This window comes from Apteryx rowi, unplaced genomic scaffold, assembly GCF_003343035.1.
Source record: "Apteryx rowi isolate R43461 unplaced genomic scaffold, aptRow1 scaffold_88, whole genome shotgun sequence".
NCBI lineage: Eukaryota > Metazoa > Chordata > Aves > Apterygiformes > Apterygidae > Apteryx > Apteryx rowi.
Window position 1 is genome coordinate 1,325,677 of NW_020451182.1, and position 26,476 is coordinate 1,352,152.

Genomic DNA, 26,476 nt, shown 5'->3' on the forward strand with positions numbered 1-26,476 from the left:
TTAGTAGGTCTGATGCATCAGGTTTTTCTCTGCCATTGCTTTACAATTAGATTAACATATGCCCTTCATTCTTGATCCATGTGGTCCTGAAATGAAACTCCATACTAAACGGAAAGGGAAAAAATGTTTATAACTGTTTGAACGTCAGCTATATGACACCTGTTCAGATGTTGCAAAGGTTCATAGTAGTACTTCTATTGATATATTATTGGGCAGAATGAAAGAAACATGAACCCATGACTGGAGTGATAACCTCTACTACTGGAGGGGGTCACAAGGTTTATCATTACAGTTTAATGGATTTTTTTTTTTTTTTTTTTAGTAAGTACTAGCCTTTCCATTTGAGTAGCTTTTCTAATACGATTATGGTTGCTACAGTATCCATTTTGCTCATGCATCAGATTCTGTAGTTCTTATTTACAAGATACCGATGAATTTCAGTGCATTTTAGAACACACCAATTTTTTATTATGGRTTAAAGCATGGGTGTCACCTCTGTGAAGGTAAGGGGTGAAAGAAGAGTGGGCAACTGAAACCCTTCTAGATGGCCACAGGATGCTTGCACAATTTGTAGCATCTTCTGGAACTTCAGAAGATCTACTTTTTTCAGGATATATATTCCTGGAACATATATCTGAGATCTGTCCCAGATCCACAAAGTACCCCAGTTTTGAAGGACTTCAGCCCAGTTCAGACAAAAACCTAAACAGTGCCGCAAAACATTTACAATTGAGAAAAGTGTTTTGGATCTAATTTGATTGAAAGGCAAGTTATCAGTGTCATTAAGCAAGGAAGGAACTCCCAGGAAGTCACTGAGACAGTTACCTATTGAATCAACCATACAAGGTGGAAACTATCATGTTACAAGGAAAAACAGGTGCCTCAAAGAACAGAGTACTTGAAAAATACTCATGAAGTCAGTATGAAATGTGCAGATGCACAATTAAAGAATGATTAAGTGAAAAACATGCATGACAGTGCTGTTAATAGAAAGTTTGTGGTCACAGAAACCTATTATCATGAAAGTGATTATGCTTTACACATCAAAAGTGATGACATGGAAGCAGTTTAGATGATTGGGAGAATTATGATGCAGATTCAGAATAACTTGAAACCACAATATTGCATACTAAGAACATGCTGCACTCATCAGAAATAACCTTTCTGCTAACTGGGGGTGGTGATAATGACTAACCTCAAGGGAAGACTATTTCCTTCTATGAAATGGAAGCCAAAAAAATAAAAGAACCAGCCAACCAGTCTGAATAATCACATCATCCCCAATGACAAAGGGACATTTATAGTATGTACAGACATCTTGATGGATAAGATTGTCATGGGTAATCTGGTGCTAAAGACAGATTTGAAAGCCATCAAGTGAAAAGCAACAGACCTCCAAGGAAGTTTTAGTAGAGCAGATGAAAGTTGACATCAGATATGAAGTGTGAATGAATAATGGATTCCTTAATGTTTAGAACTGAATCAAGGTTCAATTAATATATCTGCTCTGGTCAGAAACTTTCAGCATCTCTTAACTGGATAGAAGGAAGACTTAAGCTCATCAGGCAAGGTGAATAAACTCTTTTAGCTATTGTTCAGTATATCAAGACACATTTGGTGTCATTCGTGTGCAGCTATTTACAGTCAATTTGAAGAATACTCAGACTGAGTAAAATATACATTGTCCTAGACAAGTATAATTAATTAGATGGATACAGCTCTTCTGAAGATCATTTTCAGGATAAATGTTGTTCTGCCAACAAACATTAACTCTCATCCATACATTACTTTGCTTTGAAGCAATTTTGACAGACCTGAGGTCACAATAGGTGAAGAAGAATCACTGCTTGGTCTCCATTCATTTGAATGGAGTCCAAGAAATCTCTGGTAAGGGCTGTGAAAAGAACAATGTAAACACAACTTTGTCTCGCCAGGCAATGCTGTCAGTGAAAGAACAACCTCACAGACACAGGACAGTGCTACAACCAGCGCAAATTATGAAGCAGAAAAGAACACTGGTAAGTATGTTTGTTTCCTTCAATTTTGAAAGTTCAAAATTCTGGCCCACAGTGATGCCTTAGTGAACCAAGACAATATAAACTACCTGCAACAAAAAATGGCCACTTAACGACATCACAAACCGATCACTGAAAATCATGCAAGTTATTAAACATAGTTCCTCTTTAACTCCCAGGCAGATGTTTCACATAAATCAGATTTATCACATTCTGGAAGTTTTTGTTTCTAAAGGGAGTCTGCATGACTTACTTATTTCCCATGCTTTCCATTGAGGGAAAATACTGTATTAGCTTACATGGCGTATTTACGCAAATATTATAACTTTCAGCTCTCTTCATATACTAAAGGTATTTTTGGCCAATAAATACATAAAACAAATGTCTTACAATGCAAAAATATATTGATGACTAGATGGGAGGATATTGTCGTTAAGAATGTAATTGACACTAGTGAACTCTGTCAAGATTAGCATAACTAAAGAAAGTTTCTGTCAGCTTGGATGGCTGTAAAAACCATTAAAAGAACTGGCCATTGAAAGTGATAGTAGTAGGTCAAATTTCTGAAACTGGCTCTTTGACACATGGTCAAATGGTGTTGAATTAGTTACCTTCACCTTACACGGAATACACAAACTATTACACACTTAAAATACATGATTACAGATAGAGGAGAAATCACTGGCTGAGGATCTCAGGACTTGAAATAGTCAAAGGACAAGGTTATGACACCTGGCTCAAAGGACCTGCTGGGTTCAAGGAAACTTCAGATGACTGACCTAAAGAAAATTTGACCAGAGCTCATGTTCTTTCCATTGGGACCAAGGGAGAATGCTGGCAGCTATAGGATTACGTGACTTATTTTCTCTCCTCCATATATACAGATGACTGAGTGGGTTGTCAGAAGTCTGTGGCAATAGATTTTGGAGACACTACCACTCTAGCAGAAAAGAACACAGAATCACAGAATCGCAAAATAGCTGGAGTTGGAAGCGATTTCTGGAGATCACCTGGTCCAACCCTCCTGCTCAAGCAAAGTCAGCTAGAGCAGGTTGCCCAGGACTGTCTCCAGTCAGGTTTTGAATATCTCCAAGGATGGAGACTCCACAACCTGTTCCACTGTCCAACCACTGTCATAGCGAAGAAGTACTTTCTTATGTTCAGCTGGAATTTCCTGTGTTTCAGTTTTTGCTTTTTACCTCTTGCCCTGTCACTGGGCACCATTGAGAAGAGTCAGGGCCCCCTGTTCTTTACACCCTCCCATCAAATATTATAAACATTGSTAAGATCCCCTCTGAGCTGTCTCTTCTCCAGGCTAAACAGTCCCAACTCTCTCAGTCTCTCCTCATATGAGAGATGCTCCTTAATCACCTTTGTGTCAAGATTCATGATCAACTGGAATGTGGGTAAAATTACTTTTGCAGGAACTGTACACAGCCTCATTTTAAAGTTTATTTACAGAATGGTGCACTGGCTTACACTGAGCTCCTCTGATGTGTTATGTATTAATGACACTGGACACACAGAGACTAATCATGTTTCTAGCATGGGTAAGAGCTGAACAGACTTAGGTCTAACCTTAGTGACATCCCTTAAGACCCTGTGATAGTGTTCTTTAGTGCAGCACAAGCAAAAGCTCTGTTTAATGGCAATTAAGATTGCAACTGTATCTACTCTGTCCCCTAAAACGTCTAGGAAGTAGCAACTGAAGAAAAATGTTTGTGCATTTTTATTCACCTCCAGATTGTCAACAACATGTTCCAAGGTTTACTAGGTCATTTTATTTCCACCTCCAGTAGGTACTTTCCCTCCTCTTCTACTTCCAGTATGAAGCTGGCCTCCCAGTCCTCAAGCATTCCTATATAGCAAATGTGATAGCACTCCCTTTTATAGATAGCAGCACACCAGAATTAAAAGCATGACTGCTTTAGGCTATAGAGCCAGCTCTCAGACTTGAGTTTTCACAGGTTGACATTCTTTGCCCATTAGATATGGAGGGAACAGTGCACACTGCCCAGAAGATTTCATAGCAAAATGTGCGAGAAATGGGTTAATTGCTCAACATACAAATATTGGGCAATTGACTCAAAAAAGCCAATAAACTCTGAAGTACAGTATCTTTTTTAAAGTATCTTTTATTATATGACTCAAAATAATGCCATACCAACAAGCAGATCAACAGCAAGATCCAAACTCCTGGAGGTGTAATGTCTAGTTGCTTTGTAGACTAGTACCTGCAGAAGGGTGTGACACCCACTTCACCTGTGGATAATGTAATGTCTGCTGGCTATACAATATTGGTAGCCAGCAATTGGTTTCCATCACCCACAGAGATGAGGTGGGTAGTTAGAATAGCATGGTTATGAGATGGTTATGGTTAGAGATATGAAATCTCTAATGGCCGAAGTCAACAGAACGGTGCTCTGGATACAGTTGGGCTCAGTCATGCTCAAAACCTAAGTTCTAGGTTTCCAACAAATCAAAAAGATCTTGGCCACCTTATTTATAAATTATTATGAAAGTATTGTAAGGCTTTTCCATAAATGTTTTCTAAAATGCAGTTAATGACTGTAGTAAAATATAAAAATAGTATGCTGAACTGGAATTTGCATAGAAGAGACAAGATTTCAATTTCTCAGTTTCCTATACCTGGTTCAGGCAAGTTTCCCTGGATTACAGTAGTACATTAAAAGTGCATGGCTCTGTCAGAAACAAATCAGAYGCTTTATAGCCATAAACCAGCTCTAGACTTATTAGAATTAAGCTCTGAAATCCACTAAAAATAAAAGCAATGCTAGTATGACTTATTTTTTGCAGATAGGACCATGGTTAAAAGCACTTTATCCCATAGCCCATATTGTACATCTAAATAAAATGAACATTCCATGTTTTTCAACAGGAGCAAGCATTTTAAACTTCATTTTCAGCTTGTTTAATGTTTTTAAGCCCATTATGGCACCAAATTCTTCTGTGATTGTGCTCTTCACAGATGATTGGTTGAATACTCAGCTAGATTTGTTCTTGTGGCTGGTGTAGACAAGCAGATATGGAAAAATGGCTTCCACTCTAAGAATCTTGGAATGTCTGGGATTTAAAACAGAGCTTAACACAATTCATGAAGGGCATCAGGGACTTCTTAAATTAAGCATTCTAGAGTGGCTTTTTCATAGGCATCATCACTGGAACTACCAAGCTGCTATGCATTATAGATTTCCTGTCCCAACACATTTCTTACATGTCATCAGAAAGTAGATGACATCAGCTATACATGCTTTATGACACTCAGTGATTCATCTACTCTAGAGAAATCTCTGACAGCTCCTTTAGATCAGGTTCTTGCCTCTAACTCCAAATTTATGATATTCTTAATAAAACCATGGAAACATGGAGGATGAATTCTACAGAAAAATCACAGCTAGTAAGACTAGTTAATCAGAAAAACAAAACTAAAAAAATAGCCAATCATAGCCAAAGATTAACATCCTAAGAGCTCTGAAGGAGATGAATAACCTTTGCAAGTTCTAATGACATCATACTTGGCTGGAGTAAACTCATTAAGGGGCACCTGATTCGTGTATCATCATGAAACAGCCTCTCCTCCATTTTGAGTTTGGCTTGAAAGTAAATTAGTATGCCTCTTTGGTGGCTAAGGCGGATTAATAGTTGTTTTAAAAAGAATGAACTGCCTAATTCAAAATTAAAAATTAAATCATAGGCCTGTGAAAAAAAAAATCACTTCTCTGTATGTTGCATTCAAATCCAGTTAAACAATTTCCGTTAATTTTCATATTAAGTTATTGGTTTCACAAGACTTATTTTCAGTTTTTTTCAATACAGTAAAGAGGACAAACACTGGCAAAACCTTTACTCTTCTTTATGAGAACCTATTATTTAAAACTCTGTATTCCAAAACTACACACTACAAAGCCAACARCAACAAAATGATCCACAATGATACTTGAACACCGATGAAAAACAGCAATTCTTGAACTTTTCTATGTTTAATTGAATCAGTTATTTCAGTATAATGTGGGAATACATTTATCAGAATCAGTAGAGACCAAATGTTAATTACGAAGGCCAAGCACAAATGAATAATCTTACATAGAGACCCTGACACATTAGAACTGCAAAGCACTCTGTAGATCTTATTTTATGAAAATGTACTAAAAGTGCAAATGTATAGGCCCTTAGGAAGCAATTATCCCTAAAAGATTTAGGCATAAATCAATCTGAAATATTATAAGAGATTTTTTAAAATGGTTTCAGACAGAAGGGGATTATTTTTACTTGAAGTACGGAAATAGAGGCCCACATTTTTCACTCAGTGACCTCTGTATAGTCTTGGGCATTACTTGAGGGGGGGAGATTTGAAATCAACCTTTTCATTCAATTAATATAATCCCCTATGACAATAAGAATATTAAAAAATAGGAGCACCAATTTGGCATTGTGGGACTGAATCACCATCACTGCATGGAATGCTCTATTCCATAAATTCATTAAATATGTGAATTTTAAATCCCATAGTACTAATATGCATGGCAGAGATTAGGTAAGACCAGCTATCTTACCAAACACATAGAGATGCTATATTGTATAGTATGATGAAATTGAACAGTATATGTGTATACAGCATGCCTTGTGTATCATATATTTTATTTGATACATGATCCTCAGGTGTGACACAGGTACTAAAAGTATGTAAAAAAGAAAAGTATGCAAGAGTGCTTACATCATCTTTGTGATCTGACCAATTTACTGCCAGCACTATTTAAAGTAATCTCCTTCCTAGTCTAATGTCCTAATAGAATCCTATGAAGGGCTTACACTTCTAAAAATCATTGCAGGAGTTAAGATTACTCGTGTATCCCCTAATATCTTAGAAGGAGCCATTCCACATCACAAAGTACAAAGCATCCAACAGCAATTAGTACAGCAGAATACATTCATGTAAAATGACTGATGTCCTCCCTATGGAATTAGAAACCACATTATATTATCTGTCATGCCTTCTAAATAAAAGAGAAATTGTTAGGTGGGTTAGAGATTTCTGAAAGCATCAAAGTACTCTGCAATTCCTTGCTTTCCTCTTTCCAGCACTCCTTCACTTTGTAATCTGCAGGTAACCTGAATAGTTTTCTAAATCAGTGTAAGAAAGGGAAAGCTTGTTAATCCATTACCTGTTCTTTCTTAACTCTCCACCATGTTACTTTGGCAGTGATACTGTCATCCTCAAAGACCTTTGCTTGGACGCCYTAGGTACCATTCTCTAAACTACTGTTATTAACCACTATTTATTTAAATTTTATCAATGTTTGTAAAATTCACTTCAGGGATAATAGTAGCTGTCCATATGGGTAACACCACTCTCAGAAACACATCAATGGCATCATTCCCATGAAGAGTCCCTCATATATKTGTATCTGCAGGAACAGGTCTTGACTGAGTGTTTAGACAATTTTTTTTTTAATAAGCACAATTCTCAAGGTTTTTCTCCTTTCTTCTTCCACTGAAAGAAAGGGTTAGTCAGCTGCAAATAACCAAAACCCTACAAAAAGAGTTGTGTAAAGTAGTTACAGTCTCTGCCATGTGATACAATGCCTGCCTCTTAGGCCAACTCTCCCACAGCTAAAAGCTGTCTCTCTTTCCTGCTTTCCCTCAATCAGGAGTCTATGCGCTGCTAATGTCTCAAACAAGGGTGGCTGCAGCTCTGGGAGTTAACATAACTAAAAATAAATCTGAAAGTTTGTAGTTTATCTTAACTATTAGATCATATCATAGGTGGAGTGAAACAGGTTACTTGTGTATATTGGCCTTACAATTTTTATTCTTTCTGAGCAACTCACTACTGTAAGAAAGATGAATTTAAAAAGTAAGAATGACAATACCCAACAGGTTATTGTTTAAGTGTATTTCAGGATCCCAGAGAGGCAATGATCTCAGGTTTATCACAAACTTTCATGCCATCCTTAATCTATCTGATCCTGATTACCGTATTTTTATTCAGTTAAGATTATATGCATCTTTGCACCACATCTGATGTTTACCCTTCCATTACTCTTTGAAGCAAATCTATAGCATCAAATTTCTAATTTGTCATCTTTATCACAATACACTTTTACCACTTCACTGTACCACAACACATCTTTCACCAAAGTGGATTGGACAACAACAATCAAGCTTAAGAAACCAGGGAAAATTACAGTTTTTTTGTTGTTAAAAAAAAAAAACAACTTTCTTATATATAATCTATCCTAGATGGACAAAGAATGACTATATGGACTCCCTCTCCAAGACACGTGTTTACATCTGAATTAATAGCATATAATACTTTGCATGCAGAGGTGATTAAAGTAAATGTAGTACTCTGGATCACAGTGAAAACAAAAATAATTGTGCTGATATTTTACTCTGCACTAGAGAGACAAATTGCCTGTCATATTTCTCTGAAAATGATCAGATGACCTAGAGGATGATCTGTAGCTGACAGGAGTGGATTCTTAGGTCTGTACATGCACTYGGTGTGTAGCAAAGATTTATGATAGCTACTAAGAGCACATAAGAGGTAGGATGAGGTAGCTAAGAATAAGAGGATTTCACAGAAGAGGTGTATGCCAAGATATCATAGTGAATTACCTGTCAATAAGACGTGAAAATTCTCTTACAGTGAGCTCTGCTGCTAACAGCATCAGCAGCAAACTGGCCAGAGGAGAGACAGGCCTAACAGGGTGCTGATTATACTGATTCCTAAGAAATCACTGACATGACTTTCATCCTTGCTAGCTGGTCTATATTTTTTAGGGTATACAATAAAAGAGGTGACAAGCTTTTCATTTAAATGAATGCTCTAAATGAACTGATCAAGACCAGTGTTCGTAAGCCGTATGTCAAAGCTAACTACTATTGCCAATATTTCTGATGGGTATTTTCCTATTTTAAAGATCAAGAACTCAACTTAACCAACCAGCGTTTTAAAAAGTACTCAGAGGGATCTGTCCTCACTGAAGACAACAGTAATATAAATTGAGACAAACCTTACAGGGTATAATATTAAAGTATGACTACCAAAAATTGAAAAGCATTTCTTTCTTCCTTCCCAGACTCTCATCTCCAGGAGACCATGACCAATTAACCTCTAACTTTGAAAAATCAAAAATGCCTGTGACAGGCCAGCCAGAAATTAGTTTATTTAAAGAATAGGTGGTAGGAGAGTAATATCAGGTTTAGAATTAAATCCTAGTAACACTCTAAACTATTAAGTCACTTCTTGCTCTGAAAGCATTATATCAGACAATATTAAATGTAAAAAGAGTAATTTCAATAAAACATTGCCATTTTCCAACAGAAAGACTCTGTGCATAACATTTTCAATCATACAGAAAAACCAAATCAGCCTGAAATTAATTTAAAAAATAACACTATTTCAAATAGTTTTGCCAAATACTGGCAAATACTAACTTTTAGTGATACCAGATTCAAGAAAATTCTATTTCTGTGGTCAGAAATTGTCCTGGAATGTTTATGATCTCTACTTCCAGTCACCTGAGGATGGATTCCTTTCAGTATCGCACACCTGATTTTGTAATACTCAGCAGAGATTTTAATGGTAGTAAGCCCATGGAACATACAGTATTTGTGTGGCATGCAGCATCTTTCAGTTTATTCATTATACTTTTTTTTTCTCTGAGAAATGTCAAGCTACACAAGGAGTTGCTTTAATTCCTACAACTTGCATCGATCAAGTCATTGCACTACTACTGATGTTCTCCTAAAATATAAGAAAGGAGGCAGAGGAAAACCTGCCTATAATGAGATTTATGAGATCTTTTGAGATTCATTTGGATCTTAGGGCCTAAATCAAACACAGTTTTAAAATGACAACACTCTACCAACAAAGCAGCTTCTCCTGAATTTATATTGTCTCTCCACTACTTATAAAAGAGATTTTTAAAAATATAGTGCTTGAATAGGCATGCATAGGATGCTTGCATATTTACCTGGCACTTTCTCTTATTCTGGCTAGTGATGGGCTTGCTAGTTATGTAGCTATCAATTCCACTGATGTTACAATACCACTTTCTCAAACCAAAGCAGGAGTAAGCTGTCACTTTACACTGTCCTTTCTCTGACCCTCTCCCTCCTTTCTGCTCATTTTTATTCTTATTGACAAGACTTATTATTCCTCTTCCCAATTCCAAACAGCTACCCTTTTGCAAATAGTAGTATCAACTATGTGGTCACTAGTAGTATAGGTCAACAGTGTTATTAATATAGCACACACTGCTAGCAGCAGATCAAACAGCCACACTTTAAAATATTAGTTTTGCGAAAGTACCATGAAGCAAATACTAGCTGTTTTCTTCACATTATGAAATGTGGTATTCAAGGACAGGCTCCAAGAATTTAGCGTTAACTACCACAACACAGCCCAATAATATGGAGGATACATTATTTTTTTCTTGTTGTTTTCATACACAAAATAAAATAATACCATAACAGAAGGGTGCTGTATCTGTGTTTAAAGAAGGGGTTGTTGGCAAACACCATAGCTCACTTCTGCCGAAATGTACACAACTGATATATGCAGCCCAGAAAGCTGGCACCAGGGGCTTACAACCTTAATTTGCCTGCAAGAAGGAATGGAGATTTACCTTCAGAGCACGTTCTTGATTGTTTTCAGCAGTCAGATGTCTCGTGTTGTTTGCTGAAGTCTGGTTCTGCTCTTTCAGATGATGAAGCTCCTGCTCCAGCCGCTTGCACTGCAACGAGGAAAGAATCCCATTAAGTAGAGGAGCATGGGCATATTTTTTTCAACAAGCCAAATGAATTAACGTAAATAACCCCATCACTATTTCCGCAGTAGAGAAAGCATCAGACAAAAACAAGTTACAATCCAAAAGCCAAACCACTACTAGAGCGACATTTTTATATGTGCATCATTATGCAGTTTTTTCCTGATCCAATTGTAAGCCAAAAAACCCCCCTAAATTCAGTATCAGATAAAGACATTTTGTAAAATATTTTAAGTAGTATTAAAAATTACAAAGATACTGGGACTAAATAGCTCTCCTAGTTATGCCAGTGTAATGCCAGATTTTGGCTTTTATTTATTAAGTAAGTGGATATAAAGGACGTATATATAAGCTTTTAAAAAAGCAAGCAAATTAAAGACCCTCCTCCCAAATTCAGAACACACCACTATATTAGAAAATATACACGTAAATTTTATACTTATATTTTTCATACTACGAGATTATTCTAATCTCCAAACACACACCACATCTTTGAAGAAAAGAAGTTTTAAGATTGTTTTGATTTAAATATTGAACTTAATGACAAAGAATGAAAAATTTAACATTTGTGACTGTGTACATGCATACATATATAGTTACTGCTGTCAGCTGAAAATGTATAATAAAGAACAGGGATCTGCAAATTGTTAGCTAAATCATATTCCAGTTTCTACAGTAACTATAAAAGGCTGTGCCCAGTTACCTTGGTTTAAAAGAGCTAAATTCTTTGTTGGTTTAAATTAGTTGTCAGCAGACAATTATTGTCTTACCAACAAAAAAATTTTGCTGCATAAATACAAAGTAAGAGAAAATATGAAGGTATCAGGAAGATCTATGAGAGAACTGTTAGACAGAAATAAGGAAAAGAACATTGAAATAAAACTAGACAATACCAAAAAAAATTGAAATAGAGGGCAGGCTGCACAAGGAAGAGCATGGGTAAAATCTTATTCTGCTCTCCATTTTACTCTTGTGAAGACAGAACTACGAAATAAACAGTAGCTGTGGGATTCTTGTACCCCACAAGCAGATACAGCATGTAGGATAAAGATGCAACACAAGCAGCATAGAGTCTGCAGGCCTACCTATCAAGTCAACCTGGACACAATTACATTTACATCAATATTGGCAGCATCTTAATTCACTTTCAAATTCATTTGCATCAAAAATGTTGATATCTGAAAAAAATTGGGCATATGGAACTGGCATATTGCTTGAATCCATTTTGAGGGTATCACTGAAAGAAATGGCGACCTAATTTGACCTTTGTACACAAGTGTCTGTCTTTACTAGAAACAATGCTTTAACAGAAGAGGTCTCAAATGAAGCATGAACCAAAAAGTATTTATTCCCAGCTATCTAGCAATAAGATCTTAAAATGTCTGGTTTGTGAAAGTATTATAACAACACTCCTACATGTTAATACTTCACATGCCTTACAAAAATTTTATAGTCTACAACAGTTTTATACCTGAACTATTTTTTAACATTAAAAATAGTATTCCATAAACAAACACTCTTTTTTATTTATTTATTTATTTTTTACAAGGGTCAAAAAATTTCTATGTAATCTTCATATATATAATATATATATAATATATATATATTCTTTAAATAGAGTTTTAAACAATGCAGTCCTTCTATTCATTTCAGCCAACATTTTTTGAATTCTGTGTCATTGGTTGTTAGCAAGGTCCAGTAAAAATAGATGTTCTTTAAAAGAACATGTGTTTTTATTGGTTCCCTCCAGGGCTCCAAGAGGCCAGCAGCCTCAAGTAAGAAACTGGATTTCCTTCTGAAAACATATATAAAAATACTTTTTGGAGCACAGTGAAGAGAAGACATCATCCGATTCAGTACTGACAAAAAGGACACGTCAGTTGGATCCTTTAAAGAAAGCTGAGGGCTAAAGGAAGTATTTCATTTTAAATATTATAAATATCTAAATCCTTTTATCCCAAACTTGTGAAAATTCATACCTGGGAAACATTCAAATATAATCCTTCTGAAGTCAGAGACAAATTAAAATATTTTTACAGCAACACAGGTTGTAAATGTTCTGATCTGAGATATAATTGTGCACTTAGATGGAACTTTCCATGAACTTAATACTCTTGAAAGATGGAATAGTAATTCAGAAAATTGTTTCTTCACTTCAGATACTTTGAGCACATCAAAGAGTACAAGAGCAGTGTGGATAGACGTCAAGGAGCATACACCTTGACCACAGACCTGAAGACTTAGCTAAGGAAAGGATATCAAAGCCTCAGAAATGGCAGCATGTCATTTTATAAAGGTTTCACACAAACAATCCACCAAGGATCAGCTTCGTCACGTAGACTACTGCCTGCACTCAAGAGTTCTGCAGCTAGAGAAGCAATATTAAAGAAAAAAAAAAATCCTCTCTTTTCCCTCAAACCCTAATGTTTGTTCTCCTATCTGAATATACATTTTCCTTCTAAAAATTCCCCACCTAAGTTAGCCTCATTCGTGTTATATAACCTACCTGTAAGACAGTGAATCTCTTTAAGCCTACTCCAAGTGTTCTTCAAGCAAACATCAGTGCCCATTTGTACAATTTTCATTAGAACATCATCTGTTTCCAATTACAGGCATTCAGTTTTCTCCTATACCATATTTCCATGGTGCAACCCAACTGTTCTATTCTAAAAGCACCAGTCTTTCCAAACAATACTCCCATACTCTGCACAGGATATACCACAAGCAGCTAAGGCACAAAACAAAAAGCAAAGCAGATAACAGGCCCAAAAGATAACAAGAGATTCGGAAAGAAAAAGAGGGAAAGATAGCAAATACACCTGTTCTTCCCCCCTTCTAATTTAAACGATTGGGCTATTAGTGAGCCCTAAGACTGTTTTGTAACAAATGTAAGCTAACGTGATTCAGCAGAATGAGGACGTTAGTGAGAGGCACCAGTTCAGCCCACGATAGCTGCTGATGACTTTCAGTGACAAGGCAGGTGCAAGGCTTGAGAATGCCAAGGAAATTATAAAAAGGAGGGCCTGCTGAAGGGGACACACTGACAAAAAGGTCAAGAAATGAACCAGGAGAATACCATGGAGTATAGTTCTTGAAGCTTACCCAGGAAGAGATTGTTAAAAGATGGTCCTAGTTTCAGGTACATGAAAGGAGTAAAGATGGTTTAGAATGAATTGAGTATTTTAGAAGATAGAAAAATCAATGCAGATAACCACTTAATGGTGTTTGGCCTTCACTAGAAAATGAGGTTGCATTAACATATCAAACATAACTTTAGCACTTGTATAAACAAACCATTTTTAACATGCTCCCAGCTTATCAGCATTTTCTTCCTCAACTTGTACCTACAACATGTTCATATGGCGCTATGGTGCCTGGCATGTCTGCACAGACTGCTGAGTTACTTTTCGATCATTATTTAACATGATTCTTCAGTAAAGTGTTCTAAAAGTAAAAGGTTTCAGCAAAGACTTCATACAAGAGTAAAAAAAAAATCTGCAAGTAATTGGAGAAATAACATTAGAGAAAAAGAYGGAATACAGCAAAGTGTCAACATTGAGCACAGGGGGAAAGAACCCCCACAACCATTTGGTAATGATCCAGTTTAATATTTGAAGACAATACCCAATATGAAGACAAGGTCTCATACAGAAGCATACTTAACTCTGAGTTGCTGAAGTTAATGAGATTGCTCATATGCTTTGAAATAGACATAAATGTTTTGCTTCACTGGCATTCCTGGGTCTCATTTCATGGAGCCAGATAGTGGTGTTGAGCAAATTACTAATTTTTTTTTTTTTTAATTTCAGTGAAAGTTTGACCTAGAGAAAGCCAGAGTACTGTAACACTCACTGGCTGAGGAAGCAACAGAATGTTTGGGTGAATGCAGAACAAGCAGAATGTAACAGAGAACTAATACCTACTTACTACAAATGCAGTTTTCATGGCTATATAATCCTGTCACATCTATATTTGCTTTTAATATTACTATATAAAGTGCAATGTTTTCCATAGTCTTTCATTAATAGGAATTAAAACTAACCCCTCTAGAAGTTATGGCAACATGCTAAGGGGGAAAAAAGAGAGAGTCAACACATTATGTTATTCATATGCTAGAAAAATACAAATTGATTTGTCTTTGTTAATACAGATTTGAGGGTCGAAGTTTAACGAAAAAAATGTACCAGGACTAAAATGAAGCCAAATTCTGCACTGTCTTCTTCCATTAATTCTGAGTTACATTCTGTTGTTAATGTTATCTCAGTATGTCTAATCCAATTAAAACATACAAAAGATCATATTTTCTGAAAATGTATTCATCCATAGGTGGAACAGATTCTGTAGTCCTTGTCAAAACCCACAATCTTGTAAATCAAATCTGTATGAATACACAAGACTCCATTGATGAGACTGCTAAAAAAAGAAAAAGGGAGGGTATATAGATGGAAGCATTGCTGCACGCTTTCCCTATGCTAGTACTCTTTCCTGAAGTCTGGACTATAGGCTGTGAGTGGGGTCAGAGTGATGAGATAGGTGGACCTTTGTTCAGATCTGATCCAATTCAGTTAGTCTCATGCAGTCTCTGTGCATTAATAGTAGATCCTGTACATATCTGCAGCCCCTCAAAAAGGCAAGACAGCATTCGATAGCTTAATTCTCTCATTGAATTTAAAGCTAATACATTTTTAAGTGAGACAAAAATCAAAAGCGAGTGTACAGTCACTTACCATGGGTCAGGTGGTGCATAATTACTTGATTGTGTATCAGAGCCTTTACTTTAAGCAGCGAGTAATCCATTACATTCTGTGTGGACTTTTATTCATGAAGACCTTGCTGAACTGGGATCTCAGTTAGCAAAGCAGGGAAAAATAAAATAAACTAGTTCCTACTAAATAAACTGGGTAAAGGGTTTCTCTCCTCCAGATTATAGTAAAGTAGGAGTTCATTTGAATGGAAGATGATGAAATATTTTCTGAAATGCATTTTTTCCTTTATGCAGTTTCAGCAAAATGCTTTTCAGCAAAACAAATCACAAAACATATTTTGACGGAAATACACAAGCACTATTAAAAGACAAGACCATGGAATACCAAGATCCTACTATGAAGCATGATACTTTTGTAAGTGATAGATATTACATATATTTCTAATAGTTATCACATATTTACTGGAACAAACAACTGAAGTACGAATGATTATTCTGCATAACAAACACAAGAAAACGAGATAAAAACATGGCTACTTTTTCACCTGTTATTTTTTCAGTCATCACCTGTGGAAATGTGAATACAATGAAGTAGACAAATAATTCAMCTGATTTTACTTTTATAATCTGCATCTTAGAGCAGTTCTCAACTCAAAGATGCCTAGTGGAATGCAAGTGTTCTCAATTGCTCCCCCCTGCTTTTTTTCTTTTCTTTCTTTCTTTCTTCTTCTTCTTTTTTTTTTTTTTTTGGAACAGTCTGCCCCTTGTCCCAAATTCATCGCAATTTCTGGAGAGGCAAACATCTTGCGCCACTTGGATGCTGCACAACTCTTTCCTTTGCAGACAAAAATAATACCAAAGTCTTCCAGTCAAAACACAAATCAACCTTTGGTGTCACTGTGAATTATGTACTTTGAACTGCAGATGTTTGGAAGCACTTATATAAATAGATTTCATTCTTTTTCATACAAAATCTTTTTTTTTTTTTGCACAAAAATAAATGAGTTTCCATGTAATAATCACTAGAAGGATTTTTCCATTAAATTATAATTTTGAATTAAAGTTTTCTAACAACTGAAAGAAAAGACTTTTCTTCAAAGTTCTGGCAAACAGTCAACAAATGGGTTTAAATGATTATTTATACAATGCCCAGCAGCTTAAAACTACTGGGGTTTCATGAAAAGAGAAGTGCTTTTGTAGAGTTTAGGCCTCAAACATATACATTTTAAAAATTTATATTCTATTAGTAAGAGAAACACTTAAACGTAAACATTTTTCTGCAGCAGTGCAATGGTGTCTAGCTCCATCAGAAGCCATCAAAAGAAACACATTAAAATACAAATGAAACATTTTTGTCTTCCTTGCCACTGTGAGTCTTTTGGAACCTGCAGCATTAGAAGAGACAGATAATACGCTGTATACATGACTTGGTTTCCTCTTACCATTCCTCTACCTTTCTATTTTTGAACACTTCAAGAAGCAGCAAAACAAGATTTCATTTATTTCCATTTAACAGTTAAAGGAACTAAAAGTGCATATAAAAGCTCAGAAAATTCAGACAGTAAAGTTTAACTGTTTCCAGTCTATAACAATCTTAATATGTGCAGTCACTCAATAGTATTGGCTAGCCGTGTGCATACTCACTTTGTTTGCAGTCCTATGCAACCCCATTCTCTACGTATTTTTACAGCTCCTATTGTTCTGTCAGTGATGGCATTTCAAAGATCAAGACAAGTGTGATCTACTTCACAAAGGCCTCTGTGCACACAGACTCTCCTAATCAATGACACTAATTATGAAAAACATGCTGGGAGAAGAAGGGAAAGGAAAACCTGATGTTCTTGAGCCTTATGCAATTCATGGGTCATTCAAATACGGTTCCTGTGCTGGCTGTGCCACTGGACTAACAGGGTGCTGCTAAYGTGTGATTGCTGACTGTCTTCCCAGCTGCAGGAGGAAACTTAACAGCAGCAGTTGCTGGAGCCACATTCACAATTTGCTGTTTCCAGCATAGACTCTCAATTCCCTGGGTGAGAACTTTTTCATTGCAGGCTCGATTCAGTTGCCTAAACATTGGTGACTAGTGCCATTTGGGGAACTTCAGGGTTTCTGAAACAGGGCTGGCAGATATGGGAGGGCCTATGGGAGACCCAAGCCACTCAGGGCTGGCAACTGTAAGCCTAGAAATCAGTACCCAGCCTGAAATACCATGGACACCTACACGTAGGCAGCTGAACTGAGCCCTTCCTGTTGGTGACTCATTGCTGAAGTTCTCTTTGCTTATAGCTCTCCAGACTTTTGGTACGTGTTTTGGACGCAAATGATTCAAACGCAGGTTTCTTCCTACTGGGATCTTTAAAGCATCCGTTCATTGTCAAGAAGTATTTAAGCACCTAGCTTCTATCTTTTTCTGAACCTAAGCAACTGAGAACCCTAAGTTCCACCAACTTTCAACACCAGAGAAAAGATTCTTCGAATAGAACATGTGAAATATGACCTTAAAAACACTTTTTAAAAAAAAATGAAAATATCAAAATAACTTAAGGGCACAATTTACCCTAGAAGTTGAATTCATTGGAAAATTAGTAATATTTCATTTTTGATGGGATACTTTTTCTTGATATCTTCTACTTTTTCATTCTCATAGTGATACATGTAATTTTCAAATTTTATCACTTTTAGGTGTAGGAAAACTGTACAAAGGCCTAGAAACTCAGTCATACTCACTGGAAACCTTGAAGTAAGTTAATTCCTATGAAAATTACACATTTGGCAGGAGGGGAACATTTGTATTGCTAATTATTTTAAATATTAAATGAGTGTTTTTTTGAATTTTCTTAAATAGTGCAGAAAAATAAAGTCCTAAGAATTAAACTAGGCCTCTGTCCTTCTCAGAATTTATGCATGTACGTCCCTTTAAACATGCTATCAGTCTTACCAAAGCAGAGCTACAGCAGAGAGAGAATGAAATCATCCACATATTTTAAAATATGTGCACAATTTTTCAATTTCTCATGCAGAGCATAACCTCTGCATAGAGGGCATATACTTTCTAAATTTGTTTTCTTTCAAACTTCTGGTGTTTTGTACTTTGTTATGAGATACTATACAATGTTTTCTCTTTATCCAGTATAATTAGTCACATTCAATGAGGCTGAACTCTCTTGAGGTCTGTGGTTTTGTAGATACTTTTAACTGTTTTAGACTCAGTAAAAGATTCTCATACAGCTTGTCCATGCCTTAGACACTCAAAACCTGGGCAATCCCCAGATCCCACTCAAAACAAAAGGGAATTCTATATGGCAAAACATCAAATGAAGCTAGAATAAGTGAGCACTTAATGCATTGCATATAAACTACTAATTTTTTATTGGAGTCTTTCTTTCTTATCTTTAATTTCTCTGCTGCATTTTTTCTCCAGCACCTCACCTCTTCTGTGTTCTTCATAGTCATTTCTAATCAGAACATAAACCCAATAACCTGGAGTCAAACATTTACTCATGAGACTGTACTAGGTCTGAAATTAAGCAAAAATGCCTTCAACCAGTCACAGAGTGCTTTTTTCCTAAATGCCTCTAATATATAAATAAGCGACTTCTGTTTTACATGGGAGTCACATTATTCATTCAGTTTTCTAATTTCATGCCTATAATTCTAATAAATAATGTATAAACTAAGCATGTAAGCTAACAAGCAGTATGCAAGGTAATAGGTTAGTATGCTTGTTCACACTTTACTGTCTACTGTCTACTGCTAATTTCCCACTGTAGAGTTGTAGAAACACTAGAAACTAGCATAGTATAGTGACCTTCATATAGTTCAAGCATCAGTGTATTATATTCAAAACAAAAAAATTACCAATACCCCCAAATTAATTCAGAAAATGGAAAATATGAATTAAGAATTTCTCATAAGAGGAAAAACCATTACAGAGTCAAGATTCTCTTTTAAAATCAATGACAAATAAAAAAATAATGTAAATCTTTGTTAGCTAAATTCTAAATCACTGAATAAAGGCCTATAAGTACAGTAATACTTAGAATAGGATCAGTCTTACTTTCAATGCATAGCAGCAATTCCAGAAAAGAGATTCAGGAGACAAATTCAGAGTAGAAACTTCTGCAGAGAAAATAATTCAGAGTAACTAACCCCAAAAATCTTAAAAACACTTTAAAATTATACAGAAACAAATAGATCTGGGAATAAATTTRCCCTCAAAGTAGATCATATATCAGTACAGTACTTGAAAGACAGCCAGCACTGAAGTATTCTACTGACTAACCGTAGCTGGTTATACACTGGCTGGTAGCAAGTACTTTACTTGCAAGAAAGGTCCCACTGAAGTCAGTGTGACCAGTTGTACGGTAAAGTACTATTTTGACCTTCCTTTACTGAGTATCTCAGCATCCAGACTTTATTTTCGATCACAGCAACACCCACATACTTGTGTATGCTCTATTTTGCCAAGCAGCTTTGGTTGTTCTGAACTCCGGAGTTCATTTTTTGTGTGATTTGGTAGCACAAAGAGCTGTAATATTATGAAATGGGTCATTACAGTCACAAGACTTTTCTGTCTTCAGTTAGATAATGACAGATTCCACGGTAGCCAGCCACCTCTTCATCACATAGCCTCAAAAATCAATTATATTCTATTCTTGCAGATATGTAAATCTTGCACACGCCCTTTCTAATATGGAAGTATTATAAAAGAGAGGAACACAAGTTTTTAGCCATGAACAAGCCATGAACTTTTTTTTTTTTACTAGCTATTTCACTTCTTTGTCCTATTTCTCCTTCATTGTTAAAAGGAGGAAATACATGTTTTCCCTCTCCAATTTCTTTATTCTCTCCTTCCTTCGAATGCAGCATCTTTCCTCCTTTCTTCTTTTCTCCATGTATACACTGCACTGCAGAATGTACACATACTCTCAGTTCTCCTCTTGGCCTGCAGGTGGTCCATCCCACTGCACTGTTTCATTTTATGTCTACTTTTTTGCTTCATCTTGCTCCCGTAAGTATTCTCTTCATTATGCCTGATTCTCTGCAATAACTCTCCTTTAATTACATGAGCATTTGGAGGTGTTATAACACTTGACAAACACTGACTAACCAGTTTTCACAACACTTTACTGAAGTTAGTAAATAGGACTTTCTTGTTTTATGGAATGAGAAATTAACATAAAAAGTTTAAGAAGCTTAATCAGCCTAAGAGATCATCTCAGAGCTGGGATTACTACACCCCTAACCTTTGCTTTGCTCCCTTGACCACATGATTTTGAGCTATTGCTTCCTGTGGCCATGTGTTTTGCTGGCTCCTCAGCAGAGGAGCCAGTCCCATTACAACCAGATGGCCTGTGGCCAAGTGACAGCTTGTCAACCATCTGACACAGCACACCATGACAGATAGCTGATAATTGCTCGTTTAAATTCTTTCCCCCAACACCCAGTTAAGAAATATACAGTGATAGTACTCAAAAATATATATAATAGAATGGATGCAGTAGGTGGCTGGTACACCTGAGTTTTCAGCCAAATAAACTAGCACAGGTGTATGAAAAGGAGATAATTTAGAAGCTAATATTCAGCCTGATTTTCAAACTAGTTCTAGCAATTAGAATCTGATTCTCAGGTATAAGTAAGGCATTCAACTGCTGACAGAAGTATGGTTTTAGAAAGTGTAACCTTCTAAACACAACTAATATTAGTTGACAACAGAAAAACAAAATTTGGTAAACAATCTGTCATTCTGATGAGTTGGTTTTCAAATAAGCTTCAATGGATTTTCTTAGAATCCATACACAAACAGACTATTGCCTAAATGTTAAGGTGACAGTTACTGCATGAAAAGACAATACTTCTGGTCCATTTTTAAATACAATCACATTATTTCAGAAAACAGTATCAGGGATCACTACACAGAAACCACAGTTTATTAATTGCTTTGTTCAGTTATTGTAATCATAGGATCACAAGTATTCTTTGTAGTACACACTATCTGTTTGCCCTAATAAATACTATACTCTCAATTGAGCCATCAGTTGCTTAAGTGACAGTTCCTGAATTTTCTGTTGTGTAATGTGTGTTCCCAAAATATCTATAACATTTAACAAAATCTACTTTAAATGAGAGAGGATATGACAAAGTCAAACAGCTAACTAAGTACATGAAAACATAAAGCTCTGCAGATATGATAGGGACAGGAAATACTTTGGAATAAATGATCTGAATCAGTAGTAGTTGCTCTTTTCTTCATGGAACCAACATGCTGTTTTAGGAAGTTGGGATATAGTACTTACTGTTCTAACAGCTCTCGCTAAAAATCACAACCACTTGAAAGCAATATTAATTTCAGTGTTTTAACAGCCTGAATATAAATGTTAAAATGGAATAACTAACTATAAAACTTCAAATGTTTCAAAAAACATGTGCAAAATGTTGTGAAATCAGTTTGTCTCACCAACATCAAGATTCAAACCTAAAAATTTGTATTTCAGACATTTTTTCAAATTTGCTCAAATGCACTGAAAAGTGGAATAAAATATTATTAAAAAAATCAAGAAATTTATCAGCTTTGCACAAGCTTATTAAAATGAATCACACATAAAGGGCAAAGATATACCTCAGACAAAAATGTTTAAGTACATAAAAGCTCCGTAAAATTAAAAAAACATTTAGAAAGTATTTATTGCTCAACTTCAATAATACTGAGAAATGTCTATATGTTTTTGGTACATAAAACGATTTTTCAAATGTAATCAGTGGTTTAATCTGGAAATTTTAACTCTGGAATTAAAATTATTTTTTGTTTCATTAAAGTGTATTACAGGGACTGATGGGTTTGGCTACCCAAATAGATGCAGACTTCTCAAGAGCACCCTATATCTTGAGTACGCAGCATTGAATTAACAGTCAGCTAAAAGTTTTCAGATATCTAACTGAGATGCAGAAGTGCTTAAACCTAAGATCAGTTAGTTGCCTGAAGTACACCCTTTGACATGTGCAATTACCAACAATGTCTTCATTCAACTCAAAGCTTCCATCCCTTGTGTAGAGGGAAGGACACCCTAAGCAGAGAAATTTTAAGAAAAACAGAAAGACAGAAGAATGTTATGACATCTCCTGAAAGCAAAGTGATGGGACTGCCTGCCAAAACAAACAGAACGGGTAAATGCATGACTACTGCTGGGAGACGTCTGGATACCACAGAAGACAACACACAGGACTTAAAGAGAACATGTTATGAGACACACAGCTGCTAGCTAGCCCTACAGTGGAAAGTAGATTGATATGACTATTTTGTGCAAGGGATTAACAAAGATTTTGGTGTTTCTTCTGTGAGGCTGGTACTGGATGCTTTTAGTTTCCCAGTGAGATTTTCAAGACTAGTTTTGCAGATAGAAATTCATTTAAAGTAAAGTCCTAACATTTTGATTGTTAGTGGGATCTCAAGCAACATGGCTGAAAAAATGCTTGTAGATTGAGAAAGAAAGCTTTGTCTCAAAACTACAGAAGATGAAGGAGGCAAACTCACACAGAGTGGGAGGTGTTTACTCCTGTCCTGAACACAAGCCAGCAAACTTCTCTCAGACAAGAGAGGTTTTGGTTCTGTTTTTTATATAAACTTTGGTAATACTTCAGCAGACAACAGAGAGGTGTTAGAGCTAACTAAGAAATCAGTAACTCTCTTTTTTTTTTTTTAATAAATCATGGAGCCAGAAGTATACTTTTTACACTTTTTACATAGTCACAACTTCTTGAGGRCCTTTAAATAAATATTTCTACATATTTGAATTGGCTCAATTCAATATAAAGTAAACGATAAACCAGAATACATTTTTTTGTATTGAGTCTGTGTATACCAACAACATATTCAACAATCAATACTTCAATAACACTATTGAAAACAATGGCAATAAACATTAAAATAAAAAAAAAGTTCCGAAACAACAGCACCTTACAATCATATACAGTCCACATATAACAGGAAAGCCTTATTCTTCATTTGTAAGTTAGTCAAGTAAATATTTAAACAAACAAACAAACTAGCTCAGAAGTCTATTTCTCCCTGAAAGAACCAAGGTAATTTCTGCATCTTGTGGACAGGTACAAAATCTTCACCAGAAAGAAGGTCTGCATGTAAAATAGTCTGTTACATAATTTTCAAAGTAAAAACACTGAATACGAAGAAAACTGGAATACTTTTTCTGAGAACACTGATAGCTTTTATTTCACTTTAGTTCCCCCTCCCCCAATCTGATTCTTCTTCAAGTTACCCCCTACTTTTTTATCCCTAATTTCATTTAATAGACTGGCAGAGCTTTAAAGTAACTAGTTTTTAAATATTTTCCTGAATAAAATGGATTTATTTTTCCTTTCTATACTTACAAATAACAAAACCTGGCAATTTATCTAAAGTTCTCAATGAATTTCACAGATTTTCAATAAAAAATGCAATTTGCATACTACTTGCGCTGCTGTATTGACAGTATTTAAACTTCAGGTATTACAGAGACCTAGGGTGTGACTATGTTAGTGCCTCTGTTTGCATCTGGGGTGCAATTTGCAGTGAATCCATTTTCTGTGCTTTGGTTTGCAACATGGAGTGCTTTCTGAGAGAATGAACAGGATTGCTTTTTGATTATAACAAACTCAGAGATGCAGTCCGGGAGCACGCCTACTGCACTCCAATGAAAACCAGCATTCAGTCCATAGGCCAGTCCAAAGTAAACAAAAACCCACCCTGAAATGTATTAATGTGGATGTTAGGTGCTGAGAATTAACTATTTCGTACCTAGATCCACTCCTATTAGTTCACAGTACTTGCTAATGCAGACAAAAATCAACATTTCCAATTATAAAGTTGCAATTGTGAATGTTCAAGAACTGTTAAGTGGTAACAGCAAGAAGGAGAACAAACACACAGGTCAGATGTAGGAACCTTTCCAGACCCCATCCTAAATATAAATAAGAAGCAAAACAATCTCTTTTTATCAACTATCAAAGAGAATTCTAATGTAAACCCATGTGGGTACCCAGAATAACAAAGTATTTTTGCAGAAAGATTTCTTAGAAAGTTGCCTAAGAAAACTACTTTTTAAATATGAAAAATACAGAAAGATATATTTTTTAATTCTTATATTTTTAATTCTAATAAGAAAATCAGAGGCATTTTATTTAACAAGTGTAAGCAAACCAGAAACTGATTCAGCACTCAATGCTTAACTTGAAACTGTGAAGTGTTAAGCACCATGCAAACCTTCCTTTAAATACCTCTAAATAATTCTGGCACCTACAGAAGTTATTGCATGCACAGTGACTCAATCTCCTCTTTGCAGTGAATACTGTTTGAATTCTGCTGCTTGTATCACATTGGGAATTTCGTCTATAGGTTGTTGCTACCGGAAGAGGCCATCAATAAGTATACAAAACATTTTCTCTCTCTTTCATCCTAGGGTTTTGATATTAAATATTTAAATTAATTCTAGAAATCGGTTTGGAAGTTTAAGCTGTGTGAACCCAGAGCTTAGCACCATGATAGATAAGTCAAATAGCAATTAATCAAACAAGCTTGCATGCAAATTTACTGTCATTTTCAAAGGGGTGAGGAGTTTCTAGATAGTAAAGAGAAGATGAATGTTCTACTGGAAATTCATTAGAGCTTACAGTTAAAGATACAGGGCTTGATCATGCCCTCAAACACAATGCAGACACGTATTTTCCGAATTCTGCACAACACAGTTTGCACAAGTACAACAGGTGATTTAACAATGCAAACAATAATGCATCTCAAGGCATCCTTCGGCCAAAACCTTGTGACACTAAAATACAGAAAATGTAGTATCAATTAAAAAACTTGCTTCAAAAGTTCAAAAAGACAAACTGTAATCCCTGTTTTCAAGGAAACATTGCATTCACATTTACATATTTACTCATATTTAACATTCTTAGACTAAATACAAAAGTTAAGGAAATTGCCTTAAGGAGCTCTAATACCTCAGATTCTCTGCTCCCAACCTACTAGCTGATTTAAAAAAAACACAGCCCCTCATGTAACCAAAGCCTGAAGTCAAACTGAGGAATAAGCTGCAAGATACTCCCTTTCACAAGTGAAATTCTGACTCCAGTGAAATCACAGGGAGTTTCATTCAGTACCAACAAATACTTGTCTACAAAGAAATTACAATCTCTGCTACATCAAGGCAACAGACCAAATGACATTACACACAGATGTCCTCAAATCTTCTCAGCCTAAGCTCTTATCACTCTGCCTGCACATCTCATCTCTCCTCAGCTTTCTTAATGTTTTGAGAAATTAGAGTTATAAGCAATGACTAAACAAAATCATAGGGCACCATGATGAAAGTTTAAATAGGTGTTACGCTTTCAGGGAACATTCTACACCAATTAGAATACCCAAAGCAAGATACCAAGCGTTTGGCTAGTTTTCTCACTATTGGGCTCTAGTGGACTATAATTCTTGCTTCAGAAGAAAAATACTTTACACATCTTCTGAACATAGCCAAATAGTTAACTGGGCATTCCCCTAGAAAATATCCACGTTCTTGGTAGCACAAATATATCTGAGGTAGAGTTAGGGCATACCTAACATTTTAGAAAGTAAAGAATTACTATAATTTTTCTACTTAAGTATGAGTTTATTTTTAGAAGAATAACGCAGCCAAGTAGGAAAGAACCTTCCCTTTTGTGAGCCACAAAAGATTTAGTACCTCTTCAGTATCAATCCCAAAAGTTTTATGTGAGACTTTGGGACTCCAAGCCTTTCAGCCACAGAGGTCACTCGTTCTGTTTGACACTTCTGAAAATTCTGTAGCCAGCAAGATTCATTTAGTCTATGTAGAGAAGCAGCAACAAAAACATGGATTTAATTGCTTTAGTGTAACACAGGCTTCCTAAAACATGGATCAAGGCAAATTTTGCAATCTACCTTTGCAAATTACCTT

The 26,476-nt window shown here is 35.8% G+C and overlaps 1 protein-coding gene across 2 annotated transcripts in view; it reads right to left on the minus strand.

Annotated features, from left to right (window-relative positions):
• The window catches only part of MIPOL1 (mirror-image polydactyly 1), a 187,416-nt gene that overhangs the window by 79,693 nt on the left and 81,247 nt on the right, over nucleotides 1-26,476 (minus strand). For both annotated transcript variants that reach the window (XM_026090883.1, XM_026090884.1), the window contains exon 11: nucleotides 10,670-10,777. In XM_026090883.1, coding sequence (XP_025946668.1) covers nucleotides 10,670-10,777 — 108 coding nt within the window. The remainder of the gene's footprint in view (nucleotides 1-10,669; nucleotides 10,778-26,476) is intronic.